General features: G+C 41.6%; 2 protein-coding genes across 2 annotated transcripts in view; both read left to right on the forward strand.

Moving 5' to 3' along the window:
- The window catches only part of LOC134001275 (stAR-related lipid transfer protein 9-like), a 40,150-nt gene extending 35,123 nt beyond the window's left edge, over positions 1-5,027 (forward strand). The window contains exons 16-23 of the mRNA XM_062440843.1: positions 1,618-1,669; positions 2,069-2,194; positions 2,801-2,883; positions 3,059-3,120; positions 3,597-3,790; positions 3,988-4,468; positions 4,639-4,926; positions 4,982-5,027. Of these exons, the coding sequence (XP_062296827.1) occupies positions 1,618-1,669; positions 2,069-2,194; positions 2,801-2,883; positions 3,059-3,120; positions 3,597-3,790; positions 3,988-4,468; positions 4,639-4,926; positions 4,982-5,027 (1,332 nt within the window). The remainder of the gene's footprint in view (positions 1-1,617; positions 1,670-2,068; positions 2,195-2,800; positions 2,884-3,058; positions 3,121-3,596; positions 3,791-3,987; positions 4,469-4,638; positions 4,927-4,981) is intronic.
- Positions 5,013-18,488, forward strand: LOC134000945 (uncharacterized). Its single transcript, XM_062440469.1, has 11 exons — positions 5,013-11,541; positions 12,124-12,327; positions 12,534-12,717; positions 13,067-13,213; positions 13,422-13,521; positions 13,763-13,929; positions 14,075-14,139; positions 14,305-14,507; positions 15,229-15,308; positions 15,790-15,948; positions 16,052-18,488. The coding sequence occupies exons 1-11, from the start codon at positions 5,048-5,050 to the stop codon at positions 16,151-16,153; spliced, it is 7,905 nt and encodes a 2,634-aa protein (XP_062296453.1). The 5' UTR covers positions 5,013-5,047; the 3' UTR covers positions 16,154-18,488.
- The last annotated feature ends 683 nt before the right edge of the window (positions 18,489-19,171 follow it).

Here is a 19,171-nt window from a genome sequence, read left to right on the forward strand (position 1 = left end):
TTACAGTATAAATGGTATTAGTGCTAGATTTAGCATTATTTACTAAAAGAGGCCTTTTATTTATGTTAGTTTTGTGGTATTATTGTCATCTTTTGAGTTAATATCGGAATAAATATTAGTCGAGACATTGTAATTACTAGTATAATTAGTGGAGTTTATAGCTATACAACTCCTGTTAATCATGTTAGTTGTATGGATGGTATTATGTTAGCAAAGTTTATTAATAAAGCACTTTTTATAGACCAAAGTCACAAAATGCTTCACATTACATTGTACTTTTACTGTTTCTCTCCTTATAATTTATATTCATCCCCACAGACGTGTTTCACTCAATTCCACATACTTTGTTATACTGAAAATACACATGTGCTGGAACAACATTCAGCAAACCCTCACAAACTGATATTCTTTGCATTTGCTCTAGTTTTTTTCCCCCATCCAACTCTCAAGTTACTGTTTCTGTCATCTCTTTTTTTGTCTACTAGATTCTTCCTCCCCCTCCTCTTCCTACTATTTCTCTCTGTTCTGCTAGAAAAACTCTTGAGAAAAGGTGCGTTTTGATTGTCTTTTCTTTTCACGTTACCCTCCAACTGTCCTGTCGATCTCCCATCGTTGTGCGTGTGTGTATTCTCTGCAATTCTTCTGCAATGTGTAAAGCTCGGTTGAATAAGAGGTTCTTAGTTCTGAGGCTATGACTCAGGGGAGCTTAAGCTGTCCTGATTCTGACAATGACAAGCATACCCTTAGGCCTGACAATTACACTGTTTCCTGCATGTGAAGAGCCGAGGCCACCTGGGAGCACATGTGGTCCTGACACCATATATGAAAGACTTTAATCCCATTAGATAAGACTTCCAAGTAAACAAATGACAGTTTTTCTGTCAACTAAGCAGAAGATTAAAAGTGAAAGGACAATAAGACAATCTTCGTAGAACAGTGTGTGAATTTCTTGTCATTATATCTACAGTCGCTTGTGTTTTGAGCACATTCAACTAATAACCAGTATGCATAAGGTGTGCAGGGTCTCTACCACAAAGTCTCTTTTCTTTGGTGGGGGGCTGAGCAAAATTTGGAGAAGCAGCTGAGATTGGCACTAATATGAGAACAGCTGGTCCACCTTAAGTGACCTGGGCCAAAGTTTTCGGTAACTTCGGGGCTAACCCCCTTAACTTCATCTGGGTGGTAAGCAAGACACAGGAACTTGGAGTTGTAGCATATATTTCCTGACAAATAGCCTAAACTCTAGACACAATACTATACTGCTAACTATTGTTATTACATCCTCACACACGCTATATGTTTCTCTCCCTTTAACTTTTTCTCGCTCTTTCTCGCTCTTGCTTTCTCTCTCTCGCTATGCACACAACCTACACACTAGGCTATTCCTTAAAGGAGCTGCACAACTTGTATGAAACATTTTAGTTTAAAAAGCATCTTAAAAATAGATGAAGAAAAAATGTCCTCTAATGCTCAGGCCTGGCAGGGGGTCAGATAAGGCCTGGCGTGCCGCCAGGCTTGCATTATGTTGACAGAAACCCTTGTGTGTTTCAATGTTTTTGTTTATTAGGATTTTTGAGAATAGCTGCAGTGTTTTAAAATCTTGGTCTTTTATTACAGGAAGGAGTTACCCACATCGGACCTCAAGATCAGTTTGAAGAACCACAAATAGGTATTATTTATTCATTTGATCTCCATGTTAACTTATCCAGCTGTTAATATTAATTTCAGTTTAGAGAAGAACATTTTTTTCTCAGCTGTTTTCTATTTCAAGAGCCTCTTACTACTTTGTATTATTACAGAGCAAACGTGCAACACATGCAGCTTAAAATATGGAACTTTACAGAGGACAAAAATAGAATATCAAGTTCACTAACTAGCTTTTCACACTCACAATACAGTACATTGTACATTGAGAAATCATCGTAAAATATGACATGCCCTAAAATGGGCTGTTAGTCTTGCATTAAATGCTGCATTGAGCACTGAATATATTTGGTCGTACAGACACTGCATTACAACAGCTGTGTAAATCGGTGTGTGTGAATGTGTTTCTGCACTCTGTTTCTAGTTCTGCAGGGCAGTGCCAGCTGTGAGATTGAAAACCATGGAGGTGTCGTAACGCTCAGACCGCTGCCAGGCTGTGTCTGCCTGCTCAACGAAAGGGAGGTTACTGAGCCCTGCAGACTGGCTCAAGGTCAGTTCATGTCCTCAACAGATCAGTTTATTTACAATGTCTGGTTTCCATTGCACTTTTTTTGACACAGATTGGATATTTTGTAATGAAAGTAAAAAGCAACAAGCCTCATATTTTAATGTGTGATATGGGCCTTGTGGATATGCAGGCATATAACTTGAATGAGAATAAATAATAAATGTTATGTTAATATCCTGAGAGAATGGTTGACATTTTTATCCATATGAAAGCTTACCCTAAGGACACTGGCTATGTGCTGGATGTCATATATAAGTTAATCTACAATCAAATATGCATACACTCTTAAAAATGCATAGATAGATTCAATGTCACATATAGGTTAATGTTTAACCATCTACACACACACACACTTAAAGATGCACCGAGTCATCCCAAGGAGAAGCACTGACACACACTTATACACACTCTTCCCCACACTGCAACACACACACACACACACACACACACACACACACACACACACACACACACACACACACACACACACACACATACACACACACACACACACCTCCTGTCCATAGCTTACACTGTTACACGATGAGCACAGTGTGCCACAAAGGATATGTCTCTCTTTGTCTGTAGGGACTGTGATCACCTTAGGAGGAGTGCATAAGTTTCGCTTCAACCACCCAGCAGAGGCAGCTGTCCTCCGTGAGCGCAGGCGGGTAGGTGCTGCTCAGCTGAAACCAAAAAATGATGCTGTTGGTTATGATTGCAATCAAGTTAAAATTAATGTTAAGCAGATGATTGTGATGCTGCAGGCGCAAAATCTTCATTATTTGTTCTGAGAATAGTGATTGTTCATTTTTTTTATTTCTGCCAAATCTCTACTGTTCTCAGGCCAGTGAAGGTGGCATGTCCTGCACGTACATCGACCTTTGCCCCCTGACCCCTGACCACAGGTAAATACAACCTCAAAAAAACAAAGAACACCACAACAATCTTTTCAGGAAAATATTCATCACTTTGTGCATGTGTATGATGCACAGAGTGATCTTCTTCTGCCAACTCACAGCTTGCATATTTTATTAGAGGTACACGTGTTTTACCAGTGTACATGCTTGAGAAATAGGGCAATGTGTCATGCATGTCTTCCTCCAGTTGGTGGAGATGGCATGTTTTTCCATTAGCCCCCACCCTTGTGAACATTCCCAGTTAGCTGTTTACATGAAAGGCCCAGTTGTTGCTTGGTTACTGGTAAGACGCTAAACTGAAGATCAACGGCACCTTTTAATTTGACACTGCTACACTGCCACCAAACTACTAAATTAGGCAAGGTAAAGTGGTTGATTTAGTTTTCCTGGATGTCTTTTTTGGCTTTTCATCACAGTTTCTAAGTCTGTGTGTTTCACTGTGACTCTGTTTGCCTCTTTTAAAGTGACGAGCAAGTCAATCTCCAAGAGCAGCCGGGAGCCAGTCTCTCCCCCGGTGAGGAGCCTACTGCTAGACAGCGTGTGGAGGAGCAGCAGCGCTACGTGGACAGTTTGCGGCAGGAGATTCACTCTGGGCAGAGACAGGCTGAGAGAGAACTGGAGAGGGAGCAGGCCCACCTCCGACAGCAGCAGAGTGAGAGTAAGTACTCCAATGCCACAGTCTCATATAATTCTCACATAAAAAAAACAAAACTTACTTTCAAAACGCAAAAGCCAAAGTTCTAGATAATATTAAAAAGATTCAGAATATTGGTAAATGTGTAAACTCTGCACTATATGTGTAAAAGATTTCCACTCCCTTCCGACTTTGACTTTTTGTGAATCTTTACCCAACAGTCCAGCAGTGGATTTTGCAGGAGAAACTGCGTCTGTCAGCTGGAGATCAAAGAGTCACCCAGGAGCTTGGAGTTCAAACAGACCTGGTCCCTGCACCTCTTCTGGAGCGGCTGACAAATCAGGCGTCTGAGGATCAGGAAGGTCTAACAGTAAATCGTCCGTCCCAAGTGGTAAGGGCCAGGAAGAAGGCGGTACAGGAGGAGTTGCTAAAGCATCACGCCCTCTGCCGTGCTGAGAGCCGCATCCGTCGGAAAAGACTTCATTACCAGCTGGAGAGAATCGCTCGCAAGCGGGATCTTTTGGAAGCTAAGAGAGAATTGCAGCGGCTGGAAAAGTCCTTGCCTCCAGGACCAGACAGCCCTGAGTCTCCTGAGCTAAGGTCTCCCGAGAAGCTCAGAGGACGACCGTTTTTTTCTCGTAGACATTCATTCTCAGCAGATCTTCTGTCCCGGCTCTACCCACAGCACACCCCTATCTTCAGGTAAGCACAGGAAGTTGTAAAAACTGCATGAAGGGTCTAGTATAATTCAAAGTTTTTCAGTGGAAGTTAGATCAGGAAATCTAGCCACAGACAAAACACATGAATTGGTCATGGTTTCTTTCACCATCTATATTTATGTAGAGCTTAAATTATTTTTTTACTCTCAACAGACACTTCCTGAAGAAAAACAGATCCCCAGAACTGATTTCCAATTCGTCCGTAACGTCTGATTCCATTGGCAGCAGGAAGTGGGTTTCGGATGAGTGCCTTCCTCGGGAAAGAACCCAGAGTTGTTCTGGCACTCTGTTCTCAGGACAAAGTAAAGCCTGTCGGAGTAGAGTCGGCTCCTCTGAAAACATCAGACAAACCGCCAAGGAGGAGCCCCAAGCTCAGACCTGCAGGGAACGTCCAGAAAGAAAACCTCTGCTGCCGAACCGAGAACTATCTTTTAAGAATCGGTCAGATCAGAATCAGCCAGTTACTTTGAAGTCAACACTTAGTTCTTCAGTGCAGCCGGTCAGCAAAGAAAATGTACAAGGAACCACAACAGACAAACTGAGTTCTCAGATTGTCCCTTGTATGAATGTAAAAAGCCCATCTCATACCAGTGACAATGGAGTGGAAACCATTAGGAAATCCTTTTCTCACTCTGTTGGGCCCAAGTTAAAAACAGCGCTGTCCAAAGTGTTCAGAAAACCACCAACAGGTGCAAATGGGGGACGGGGCCCCAAAGTTCTGGGGAGGATAACAAGCAAATTTCACTGGAGACAAAGAAGAGACAGAAACTTTAAAGATACCAAGATGAACAGAAGTAAATGTAACATTAAAGCAGCTGTGTCATGTGAGGAGCTTGACCAAAGGACTCGGTTTGAAGATGTTAGACAGAGGCGGTGGCATAGTACAGAGACCCTGACGAACAAGACCAGCAGATGGGTCGAGAGGCAGCAGGAATTGATCAGATGGGAGGAAGATGATAGGGAGGTGGAGGGAGAGAGGGAAGAAGCAGCATCAGACTGCGAGAGCCTTTTCTCTCTTGATTCTCTGTCCTCTGCTTATGCAACAGCCCTAGTAGAGCAGCTGAGACACGAGGAAGCAGCTCAGAGTGAAGCAGAAAGTGAAGACAGTGAGATGTCTAAAGATTCTTTGGCTGTGGGGAGCTGTGAAAAATACTCTATAGGGAGGAGACTTGGCCAAACAGTGGTTCCAACTTACTCACTGGTGGCAGATGCCTCCTGTTCATCCACAGTGCACAACAAGACACGAGAGATCAATTTAAAATGGGACAACTGTCAGAAACCTCAGGTGATGCCAGCAGAGGCATATTGGAGCCAGCAAGGCTCCCCAGAAACAACACATAGAGAGGAAATTGGTGCTACAAGCAAATCCCTTTCCCAAAAGCCATTAGCAACAGATTTGAGAGGCAGAGACATTGTCCACAACTTGATGAAGGACTTTGGTAACATGCAGACCACTTCAACATGTAGCCCCCGCTCCCTGATCAGCTGTAGTGTGAGGGAGTCAGAGAGCCAGCTGCCGCTCACAGATGCCTGGTCCTCCACCGATGCAGCAGACAGTCCCAGGATTTACATGGATTCTCTACCTTTCCAAAGAGAGATGATGTTCAGAGGTGTGGAGAGCAGCGCCAGCAGCAGCCCGAGTCCAACCAGTATGAACCTCTCAGACTCTCGTAGCGGATCTGGAAGCTCAACATCCACCAGCTCTGAAGCTGTAAATGTAACGGTGCAGACTCAAGCCTCGCAGATTCTAACAACACCACACAATGCTTTGATATCACAGAAAGATATAGAGCAATCAGAAAGTATGCAAGAGGCTTTTACAGATACTTCAAATGACAACAGGGACAGACGTCCACCATGTGTGCCCACCACAGATCAAATTGCGTGTTTGTCACCCACCGAGATCCCCCACACTACACAACTAGCATCAGAATTGCCTCAGGTGTTCACAGATGGACCTGATGCGGTTGCTGCTGATGTTGTGATGTCCTCTGACACCGAAATGTGTACCTCAGGTTGTCAAACAGAAATGCATTTCTCCTCAAATCCTACAAAGCAAAGTCAATTATTTAATACAATTTTTGACACTGCAAGTGCCTTCAAATTGTCCACTGAAGATAAAGTACTATGCAATCTCGATGGTGCAAAAGAAAAGTTGAAAGATATGCACAAATACGATTTTACCAAAGATTTATCCCCTACAGGGGAAGAAACAGTAGATGGGGTTGACGCCAAAGGCTCTGAGCAGTATGTTTCACTACAGCAGGAACTTGTTAAATCGCCTTGTAAAAATTCCAGGAAGAGGAACAAAGACCAGCAGGATGCTTTCATGGGCAGCCTAAAAATTCCAAAAAGGAGCAACAGCGGAGAGTTGGTGAATTTCTGCTCTACTCCACTTGGCAGCCAAGATGATATTTGGCTTGATGACAATAACAACACTAGTGACTCTAAAGGAGAAGAATCTCCCGCGGAAACTGACAACCCCGGATTTGATTCTTCTCACGCGGATGGCAGCGTTAGACAAGACACAGTGGCTTCAGTGGCATCGCCAGTTTCTGATCCTGTGTCCACGAAACTTGGACAGATTTGTCTGATCTCTGAGGACTATGAATGTGGTTTTAAAAGCGGTGACAAAAGTTCTCATAGTGATAATTCTGCGGGAGAGAAGAAAGCAGTTGAAAAAGGTGATGTAACAATAAAAGAAGTTGTTGAAGTATCAAAAGAGGGCAAATCCCAAAATGATAAACAGGGAAAACATCAAGAAAATAGAAAACACACATGTCAGTCAGAGGCAATTTGTAGCGCTATTGACCTGAGAATCTCAGAAGTTGTGAAAGAGCACATGAAACTGTCATTGCTCGGCAGCAGTTGTGACAGGAATAGGAGTCAGAGCCTGAATTCCTTGTCATCATCTGCATGTCATTTTAGGTGTAAAAGTAATGAACATAATTGTGGAGAAAAACAGAATAGAGGTGAGAGGAGTGATCAGGTGAAACAAGTGACAAACTTCATTGGAAACTCATTGGACAGGAAAACATGCTTCAACACAATGGATAAAAATGAGCAGCAGGCCTCAGACATACCTGCTGAACTGTGCACTAACCATTACAACAACACTCTCAAGTCTACTGCAGTAACACAAACGATTGACCATGCTCAGAGCTATTCTGATGGCACATCAAAAAAGCCAGTAAATGATTGCTGTGTTTTCCAAAACTCCTCTTCAGAAACCAAGAACATTAAATCAAATCTGACACTGAAACGTCACGGAGAATCTGAGGACACCAGCAACCTCACGTTGAAACCAATGAGTTTATCCTCAGTGAGTGATTTCACCTCAGCAAGATGTATCGATTCTCAAGCAACTGCTGTGGAGAAAAATGATACAAGTCAACAAAAAGAAAATTCTTATCTCAATCCAACTGTCAGTTTTATTGGTACAAAAAGAGTGGAGTATCCGAGCTGCTCTGAAGGCCCTGCTTTAAATTCTGATTTCCCACAACTTCCCCAAATTGCCCTTGACACACCTTTCTCCACTGATGCCGCAAAGGTGAACACTTGCTGTAAATATGTAAAGGATGTCAGTATGGAAGACGCATCCAGTGTTCAAGATGAGGACTGTCACTCAAAAAAACATAACTCTCCAAGGGCAGTCAAACAGCATTTTCAAAATAGCCCTCACTTGTCCGAGGCTGTGAAAATATTCTGTGATGGAGGATTCAGCCAATTCAGACCGCACGACCATCACAGTGACCAGAATACATCCGCTCCTGAGAACCAGCCCAGACATGATGAAAGTGAAACAGACACCATGCTAGGAGGTAAACCTTGTATCAAAGCACAGGATCAGATCAGCAATCTACAAACAGATTCAAATAACTTGGCTCAGACCTTTGTCGTCAATATGAATTACAAAAACAAATGTCAAAATATGCCACATTCAGAGTGCAAATTTGATAAAGATACCCGTACCCAGAGCCAAGGTGATTATGTAATGAAAAATGACAAAGATGTATTGATCCCCCAGTCAGAGGTGCAGCTGCCAGAAAGCTTAGCAGAGTCTAAATATGAATGTGGTTCTACACAGCCGCGACACAAAATGCAACAGGGAAATGGCTTCAAAAATAGAAGATCTGTAATGCCCCAAGAGTGCAAGATAAACACACCTGCTGCCGCACAGGGTAATTCTGCTCTTATATCAAAAAAGGCCAAGACTAAGAGGTTCAGAAGGTCTAAGATCCAGACTCATCCCACCTCTTCCTCTGACTCCTCTTATAAGTCTTCATCAGATGAAGAGGATGACAAAACCTCCAGAGTGCATCACAGCAGACTTTCATGTACAGGGGGAAAGGTTGGATCTGAGAGTACCGGCAAACTAGAAGTCAGACAGCTTAGAAGTAACGATGCAGATACTTCTGCTGCAGTGTCAATAAGAAAATGTAAAGTGAAGACTTGTTCTTCAAAAACTGAGGTTCAGTTTAGTAGAAATTGTTGCCAAAAAAGACATTCTTTACCCCCGCTTGCAAAGAAAAGCGAAACACATCATACACTGAAGACGCAGGACTCCGCCATGCATTTTGCCTCTAGCGACATCAATCCTTTTGTTCACTGGCAAGACGAGGAGTCAAACCAACACTGTTATAAAAACCCAGCATTTGGAAGTGCCGCCGACCTTTCCTGTAAGTCTCCACTTTTGAACAGCGCCGAAAAGCGTATAACAAGATGCTGTAGTGTCGACGATGGTTTGAACGGGCAAAACTCTCCTTTCAACTCCCATCTCAGCACTTACGCCACCAACAAGGGGCTCTCCAGTACGCTCAGCAGTATGGAGGATTATAAAGAACAAGTCAGCAAAACATCTCAGATTACGACACATCAACAGACATCCATTGAAGTTCACAGTCGCCCAGCCAATCTGACAGTGAACAGTAGTTCTTCAAGTAATGATGGTCCCAGCAGTTTTGGTAACAACTCCAGTCATGTGGATGAAATCATGGTTGTTTACTCATCTGAGCAAGAGTCATCTCAGGCCAATAAAACACAGGCGCAAAAGAGGAGGACATGTGAGCATGGCACTCAAACTGAGCGTAGCCTTCAGACAATGCTGGTTTATGCTAATAGTAGCAGTAGTAGTGCTCTAAAGAGGAAGGAGCGGCACAAAAGGAGCAACACTGATGTACCTGTGACACAGAAAACCAAAGTGGACATTAAAGAATCTTCAACGTGGGCCAGTATGGAAAGCATGTCAGCCCATCTCTCAAAGCTGATCGACAGCACCTCAGACCTGCTGGAGGACGTCCAGGGAATGAGAACAGGTGAAGTCCTCAAATTCAGTCCACAAAAGAGCGTCAACTTGTCAAATATCAGCATCTCTTATAGTGAGTCTAAAGACTGCACCAAGAGAAACTGTTCAACTCAAACGGCAGTAGATGTTGGGATTCAAACAGAAAGGTCTTCAATACTAGCAAAGATGGAAGTCGCTAACCATCAAGCATCTAGTGAAAGGTCCAAACCTCATGAAGTCAATGTGATAGTCAGAGTGATTGGTTCTGAGGTTGTCGGTGTGTTGAAAGACGAGGGTGTTCACTGTGTGGTGAAAACTAAAGCTAACACAGATGAAAAGATGCAGAGCATGCCCGACCTGAGGTTTAACACCTCTGCTGCAGCAAAAAGGTCTTCGATACAATCAGAGAATGACCCTCTCAAAACACCACCTGTGAAGACTGCAGCTGAATGTCAAAGACGTGTAAGATCGGCTTCTTCTAGAGGTTCAAAGCAAAGCACGCCCGAGGCACTGTGCCGCAAAAGTGTTGCAGTCTCTGAAATCACCCCCAGATCATCAAGAAGCAGCTACCAAGAAAATCACAGCTCTTCACCGTGTTCACAGAAAGAGACTACATACATAGATCGTGCATCATCTCCCATTCTCACTGTGGGAATGAGATTACATATGAAGCAGGGAGGGAAACGCTCCACACTTTGTCCTCCAAAATATCAAGATGGAAATACAAACCACGCTTCAGAGGAAGAGAGCCTTATTGTGTCTCTTAGCAAGCAGTCAGCATTTACATCTATTTCAGAAGACGATCAAATACCCAGACAGGATTGTGATGTTTCCTCTATTAAATCAGAGTCTGTATCACTTGAAAAGGTGAGTGAAATGAGTTGCTCCAGCCCAAAAGGCTCTGATAAGGGCTCTGCAAGCCTAAGTTCATCACTGGATAGATATACAGACACTGACAGGAGAAATGTCGCCTATAAAAACAAAGGCAACACTCAGCCCAGTCCCAAATGGCAGATGACTTGTCCTCAAAGTCCCCAGTGGAGGACTCCGACTTCTACTGATGGTTTAACTATACAGAATCATATCTCTCCCATATTAAAACAGACTGATGTACCCAAACAGCCGACTATATCTAGACATGACAGAACATCGAACTACACAACTAAACAGAGACCTGCAGTGGATTCTGTAGATTTTTCCGTCAATGCCTACAATCCTTCCCCAATCAGCGCCAGGACTGTTCAGCTTCAAGAGGACGACACAGTGTCACTGGCACCCAGCGAGTGCAACACGGATATCCTTGTGAACACTAAACCTGTCACCAGCACGGCCATGTGTCCAGAACAGGAGAGAGTCCCCGAGGACCTGCCCATTCACAATAAGTTCACCAACTGGTCAGGAATCAACTGTGAACAATCAAAGCGCTGGAGTCTCCCCAACAAACCGGACACGAGTTTTAAAAACGACCATAAGGAGAGCAGAAACTGTGCTGAATGGGGCGAGATGGAGAGTTACGGTTCAAATGCAGAGTCCATGGCGCAGAGCGACAGAAGGGCGAGAGAGATAGAGAGGCTACGCCAGGAGAGAGAGCAAGTGATGGCAACAGTCAGCCTCAACATGAACCCAACGCCGCTGACTGTGGAGCTGACTGAAGCCAAGCTCCATTATGGCCTGGGAGAGACGGATACACTGTTAAAGATGCTGTCCCCAAGATCCAGAGAAGAGATGGAGCCACCAACCCCTGCTCCTTCCAATCAGCAGCTGTATGATAGGTAAAGATACACATGACTCACTTAAGCTTTCGTTTTAATTTTTTTAGATAATAATACAAAAAATATGATTCAATACTTTGTTTTTGGCTTAAATACCAAAGAAATACTTTTTCTTTTTAAAAACTTAGTTTAGGCAACATAAACATTTCCATTTTTTTCATTTGACAGTATTCTTCGGTTCTCAATGCATCATTGTTTAATATTGTCTTAACACAAGCATCTGTACAAGAATTTTGTCTAAACAAAGAAACATCCTAAAATTGCCAGTTTCCTGTTTTACATCAGAAAATAACCAATCAAAGAGTCAGTAAACAAGACTAAATATCTGACAAGACATCACATGTAGCTTTCACTACATTACTGGTTTTGTTACTTAATACTACTACGACACATTTCTGTTAGTAGTAAAAAGGTATTGAGGTAGGATGTCTGGCCTTAAAACCGATAAATATTAAGTAAATATTTCCTGCAGAGACATTTTTCATTGTGACCTAAATCTTTTTGTAAAATGTGTTAAAAGCGTCTCCTGTGACCATATTTGTTTTTAATTGTATTTCTGCTTTTGCGATCCTTTCCTTTCAGACACCGCAGGAGTATCGAGGGTTTGAGGCAGGAGAGGGAGGTTCGTCTCCAGACTTACCGGAGAGCTCGTAGTCTGAGTCCTAGCAAACATCCTCGCTCCTTTCCTCAAGAGGCCGTTCCCTCCGCCAAGGTTTCTGCCGCCATGCCCAGTCGGCGTAAAGACTACCTGCAACAGCTGCGCCAGGAGGTGATAGACAGCACCAGGTACGACACTGGGTTTTTATTACAATTTCATTACAATGTGCTCAAATTGAGTACATAAATGCTTCTATGTTTCTAGGTTTCTATGAAAAATGCCAACATACAATTTAATCTAAAGTATGTATCTAACATGTTTATTATTTTTCTTTAACTACAACTGCTGTTTTGCATTACTTGACTGAGATTTCACCCAATTACGTATTTGACAGAATACCAGACCCTCCCAAAGGAGAGGGCCAGTGCCCGTCTGATATTGAGCAGCTGTTGCGTGACTACGGCCGTGCCCGGGAGGAAGCCAGGACAGAGATTGCAAAGGCACGGGAACGACTGCGAGAGAGGACTGAGCAGGAGAAGAGGAGGCTTCAGCAGCAGGCCTTGTCTCAGGAAGTAAAGGTTAGTTTATTGTCATTGCAGTGTCATGATTAATTTATTGTAAGTCATAAAAACAACAATGACCAAAGACATTATCGGTGTTTGAGTGAATTTGCTTCGATAGACGGGACTCTTTTTTTTTTTTATAATAAAAAAGTTCATTTTTCAGTTTGCAGCTGAATGTATGATTCCAGTTCACCTGCTACTATATCAAACATGTCGTGTATGTCAGAGGTTATTGATGTTAACATCAAATATGAATGGTTGATAAAATATTTTGTTTGTAGATTTTCAGTAACTAATAATTTTATTCGAAGCATTGTAGTACTGCATATATACCTTCCCTGATATCTCCTTTTATGTGCGTCAGGATGACCTGAGGCATCGGACTAGAATCAGCAACAGCACCTTGTGCACAGGATCCAGCCTGAGTCTTTCCTCTGGACCAACGTCCGGGTACAACAGCGGCAACACTGTCCAGCTTTCACCTGGCAACAGACCAGTTCTTACTGGACAGGTTGGTGCACTGATGTTATACATTACAGAACATTTGAGTAATTGATATTAAGAATAAATACACAGAAATTCAAGATGAATGGATCTGATTCCTGATCATTTAGATGTAATAAATGCATGACAAAAAGGTAAAATCTCTTTGTATTCGTAATTAAACTGTATGAGCACACACACAGGCTGACTGCATTGATGTCACTGTTTTGGTTTAGACCACAGGGTTCCAGGATGAAGGGCTGAAGGTCAGGACTCGTCCTCCTGTATGTGGCCCTCAAAGTGTGAAGACACAGAGTGCCTGGCTGTCTGCCCAGGGTAAGGACTGAACTTTGAATCACAAACCACAAACAGACTTTAGCAAAACAGCCATCAGGAGTATGTTAAATGTTTCTATTTTAAGGAAGAAATTCTTGTTTACCATCTCATCATAAATGCTTATTTATTATTTTAACTCTGACATTAGAAACTAAAAGATACGATTCCAGATAATATAAAATTGCTTCCAAGTTGGTTCCCTTTTTCTTAATTCCATGTTAACTTCCTTGTGTTTTATTAGATGTCCGTCTTGAGACTCTTGTCACCGGGTTTGAGCCACTGATGACCTCATCTCCATCACCCCCGATGTGTACTCGACGGCGCACCGCCTCCTTCGGTTCCTCCTCTTCCATATCCACAACTTATCAGGATATCACATCCAGCCTCATCGGCCGAGCTCTAGCTGAGGTAATACACCATTCAGACTGCAAGAACATTTGTGGTGTGAGAGAACTGCACTTGTAATCATTGACTGTACACCATAATGATGATTCATGTTTGTAATCTAAACTTTCAGGCATTTGTATCAGGTTGTAATTTTCTTTCTCATTAGGTGCGGCTTGCTTCCTCTGGGGATTTGAGCAACCTGATGATGGGAAAAGCCGCAGCAGGCTGGAAGTGAGCATAATGATTTCCCTTTACTAAACTCATCCAAACATGATCTGTCCTTGAGACTATCGCCAACCATAGGATCTACTTTCTCAGGATTTTTTCAAAGTCCGTTCTTAGATGAGATTAAGTGGCTCATTCATGTGCTAATATACTAAGTCTGTATTTATTCAGATACCAGGGAGAAGAACGAGGCATCCAGGCTTACTATAAGCCCTCCTCCAGCCTGTCTGTCCATGGTTTCCTGGGGGCCGGGGAGCTGGACAGACCCCTGGACAGTCTGTGGAGCCTGATCTGCCAGCTGTCCAAGAGCCACATGTATAATCAGTCAGTCCGTTCTGTCTGGACACGACCACTAGATGACAGTACTCAGCTGGGTGAGCTAATGTCCCTGCACAGTCTGTATTCTCATCACATATTATTTGTGTTTGAAGCAAACTTTCTGAAATCCCCAAAATAGTAGATATTTAATATTAAATCAGCTCCTCTGATATTACTAGTTCATGAGATACAGATAAATATTTATTTGCAATTTAAGCTTGATGTGATGGAAGAGAAAATGTGCATTTTTGCAATAATATAAGTATAGAAGATGTTTATAATTTTTGTTTTTGCTGCAGAATTATTTATATTTTTGCAAGGCCCTCGCAAATGTATACGCTTCAAATGATGCATCTGCTTTCATAAGTTATCTATAGTACAGTACAGCACAGTACAGTCACATTCATCAATGACAAGTTTATTGTATTGCATGACCACCTCCATTCTCACACCTGCAGTATGTTGCACTTTATACTGAATGGCACATCATATATTATGCTTTATTCCCATGTTTCTTACTCTCACCAAAGTTTTAGTTTGACTATTTGACATTTTGCACATACTGATGTAGAGTTTATTATTAATATTGTTATATCAGGTTACAAATATCTCAATTTTGCCCTTTTTACTGTAGACTGAAAGTTCTCCTCCCCTCCAACTGTCTGGAGTAATATAGTTCTGCTCCAGTGCTTCACACACTTTTATATTTTCCTTTATTTGCACATTTTTATCAACCACGTTTGTCCATCTGACACATTGTCTTGTATTTCTCTTTAGCCTACATACTAACAGATCCGTCCACCTGCCACCTCAGCCAGCCGCGGGACTTCTGCTGCATCAGCACCGAGTCCAAGCAGGTACGCACAGCTGCAAAATCAACCAGCCGCTCCTGATGATTGCTGCTAGTTGCCCTTGTACAGGGTTCATTGAGCATTTTTCCCGCATAACCAAACATGAAACCGCACTTCAGTTTGAAGGAGAAAATTCAGTTTACTGTCATATTAGTGTGGCGTGAAATCAGGAGAGGACACTGCTGCCTCTTGTAATTACGACCAATTTATCTGCAAGCGGTGCAGCATTGAGCTTTTCATCCACAAAATGTAGAACAGGCGAACAGTTATTTAAAAACTGCTCATGCTCTTCAGCACTGCCTCAAAGAAACGACAGTGAGCGTAAACAACAGTGACCCAGAGGCAGTGGGTGTGGAAGAAACCGTGTCAGCTGTTGGTTATCAGTGTCGGTGAACAGTTGCCTCTCGGCTGATCAAAAGGCTGCACTGCCTGTTTTATTGATGGTTTTTTTCTCCTCTCTCTCTCTCTCTCTCTCTCTCTGCTCCAGGGTGGGCTCAGCATATTGGCAATGCAGTCTGTGTTCGAGGAGTCTCTGCCTCGTCCCAGTGTGGATGCCGTCCGAGGGGAGATGATGCCCAGTTGCTGGATCCTGCAGCCAGTCAGACGAAGTGGACAGGAAGTCACCAGGGTCATCTACCTACTGCAGGTGAGATAACATAGCTACACAAAGTGATAGTTGGCAGGCTGAACTTTATGTGAACAGTGTTTGTCTTCACTTGTCAATGAATCATTGTCATCATCTTCTCCAGGTGGATCTAGGCTCTCCATCTTTTCCTCACCGACTCTTGAACACTGTTGCCAGGAGACAAGCAGCAGTCATCGCTGATCTTGATGTTTTCCTCGCTTCGTAAGTCCGCGGGATGCACGAAGACGCATCTGCAGTGAGCACTTAGACTTAACTGTCTCCAGCGTGGAGTTAGTCTGTCTTTTCAATTTGCACCTAAAAATTATTTTTACTTGACTTTTTAAGAGCACTGTTACATTATTTCCAGCTACAAAGTTGAAGCAGCTTTTTTTCTATGAAGGTATTTAAAAAAATAAATTTTAAACTGTATTTTTGTACATGTTTGTAAATGCTTTTAACAATCACAATCCTATTTTACCAAAGATGTGTTAGAAGTTGAAGGAAATGACCTGCCGTGACCCATTCTGTGTATTGTTCTTAATTTTAGGCAGCTTGATTAGTACCACCTATTTAGCCACTATATAATACCTGTTAGCAGTATGGTGTCTTTTGATTTCATACCATATGCTAACTTGGACAGCCAAATATGTTAAAGTCAATGAGGCATATAGCAAGAGAACATTTCAATTGTCACTCAAAAGAAATTACACTAATTAGGCGATATGTTATATTACTATGCAAGTGTTTTTCCTGTCTTTTCTTCCTATGTATAAGAGATATAGCCAGTTGTGTAGTGACAAGGATGTGTCAGTACATCTGAGATTAAAACCATACACAGATGGCAGCATAACTCTGTGCCACATCCCAGTTATTTAGTTTTTGCAAATACTCAAATGCTTAGTTATATCCTATTTTGGTTTACTGATGAGGTTGATATGACTGATACAGCAAGTGTTTGAAAGGCATGTAAGTTTCTTTTCAGCCATGCTAGCAGCTTGGCTCTACTGATATCTAGACTTCTCCTGAATGTCCATGTGTCCAGTACTTTAATTTATATAGCAAATGTTCACATGCCCACATGTTAAACTAACCTAAATAGTGTACACCATACACCTGCTTAACATCTGCAAGTTAGCATTGTCATTGTTGGTTTTGTACATTTTAGCATTTGTATGTTAGCAATTTAAGTCAATGTACCGCAAATGAAATTGACCACATCTGAGCTGAGCTGAATTGTTCCACTTATTTACCCGGAAACTGCAAATCTTAACCACTTGATGACTGTAATTGTGCAGAAAATGTATTTCGAATGTCCTTCCACAGTTGCAAAGAGGGACAAAGGTATGTAAGCTATGTATTGTATAGTACGGGTGGTGTATTGACGGAAATACTAATAATGAGTTACTATGTTTATCTGTGCAGGCTCTGTTGATTCTTATTATTTAACCCTCTCTGCAGAAAAATTTAGTCCAAAAACACGTTTTGTAGCACAAACATGGAGAGACGGAGTTGGAAGGTTGATAATATAGTTTTCAGATATAACAAGTCAAAGGACTTGCAGGCTGATGTACTTTAAACCAGAGGTCACTGGTTCAGGAAGCATTTGGCCTGCTGAAGCTCCAGGGATGACGCTCTGTAGCCAACCCAGACCCCTGACCTCTTTTTTTTTTTTTTCAGTAGTACTACACGGTACCCTAAATAAGCATAAGCTGGGTTTTAAGGGCTTTTGTTCCCCACCATTTTATGAAGTTTCTAGTATTTATTTAGTTTCTTTTGCCTTCTGTTTGAGATGCTGTTGAATGTGTTTTATAGTTGATTGTTGTTTTTTTTACGAGCAAAGCATGATGCTGTTTACAGCAGCTTGCACAAAACTGTTAAAAATGCATTTATTGATGTTCATATTAAAAAGGTGTTTTGTTTTTTGTTTGTACAGTATTGAAACTATGCAGAAGCTGATCAAAGACAGGACTGTTCTCAGTCAAAGTTGCGTCAGCTGTATCCAGATTTGAAGCCATATTATTTACAGTAGTTGAAGTTTCAGGACTTTTTTGGCACTGCAGCTGCAGCGCTCAGTTTGTGACTGAAGACGTTCCCGAGGGAACCAAAGAGAAAGGAACAAAAATACTGAAGACACAGAGTGAAGGAACGTCGTCACAACTTCTTGTACTGATATCTTTTTTGTACATCTTTATATTTTAAAGTGTTTTTGTGTGAAATGGCATTTTTATTTATGTTTGTACAATGTATTGTAAATGTATTTTGTTATAAACATTCTGCTTCCTGTCGCTAATAAGATGTAATGTGGCCACATGTTTGGCCATGTTTTATGGAGACAATACATATTTTTAAATGATTTGTTTTCTCATTTTTGGATTTGTTTATCATTGTTTTATGTCACTAGACTTACCAAGACTTGTGTCAATAGTAGATGTGATTTTAGAATTTATTTTATCTTTCACTGTACAGAGTGATATATGTGCTGAGTTTGAGACTTGAAGGCTGTTTTCACATTCACCTGCTGAAAAGGAAAAGCTTCTATGTGCTCATTAAAAATCTGATTTTCAAAGATCCCCTCCAGACAAGCTTTGAAGAATCATTTGAAGCTGGGAGGAGTAGATATAATTTTAAGAATTTTTTACTACGTAATTGAACTTTTTTTGGGGTGGAAAAAACACATCAGACAAAATATTCTGAGCATTTATATATCCTAAACCAAGTCTGAAGAAATCTTTAATAACTTTTTTCTTACATGAAAAAAGAAGTGTCTTATTGGCTCCAAAAAATCAGGCATCATGTCAGATATTGAGAAACATTGAGTATGATTTTTTAAAGTTTAAGTAACATTTCATTTTATTGATCCAGACTTCAAAACAGAACCTTACTGACTTCACCTAACAGTGTTTACTGAACACATACAGATAATATACAGTGAATGCCTTTCTGCAAAACCTCTAGAAACAGAAACAGAAAAACTTTAATATTTTTAAAATCATGATATTGCTGTTGTTTCTAATCCAGATCATCTTAATGGGAGACTTTCTTTAAAACAGATGTCATTTTATTGATACCAGAGGTGTGTCCTGTTTTGTTCTGGTCTCATAGTTACTGACATTTGTTCCAAAGAAATTCCTCAAGCATAAAATCAACAAGTATAAAAAGTTTCTTTGTGTGTGTGTGTGTGTCACATTATATCTGACAGGTGTTTTCATTCTGGTACTAACTGATAGACATCCTTTGTAATGTG

This window comes from Scomber scombrus, chromosome 19, assembly GCF_963691925.1.
Source record: "Scomber scombrus chromosome 19, fScoSco1.1, whole genome shotgun sequence".
Taxonomy (NCBI): Eukaryota; Metazoa; Chordata; class Actinopteri; order Scombriformes; family Scombridae; genus Scomber; species Scomber scombrus.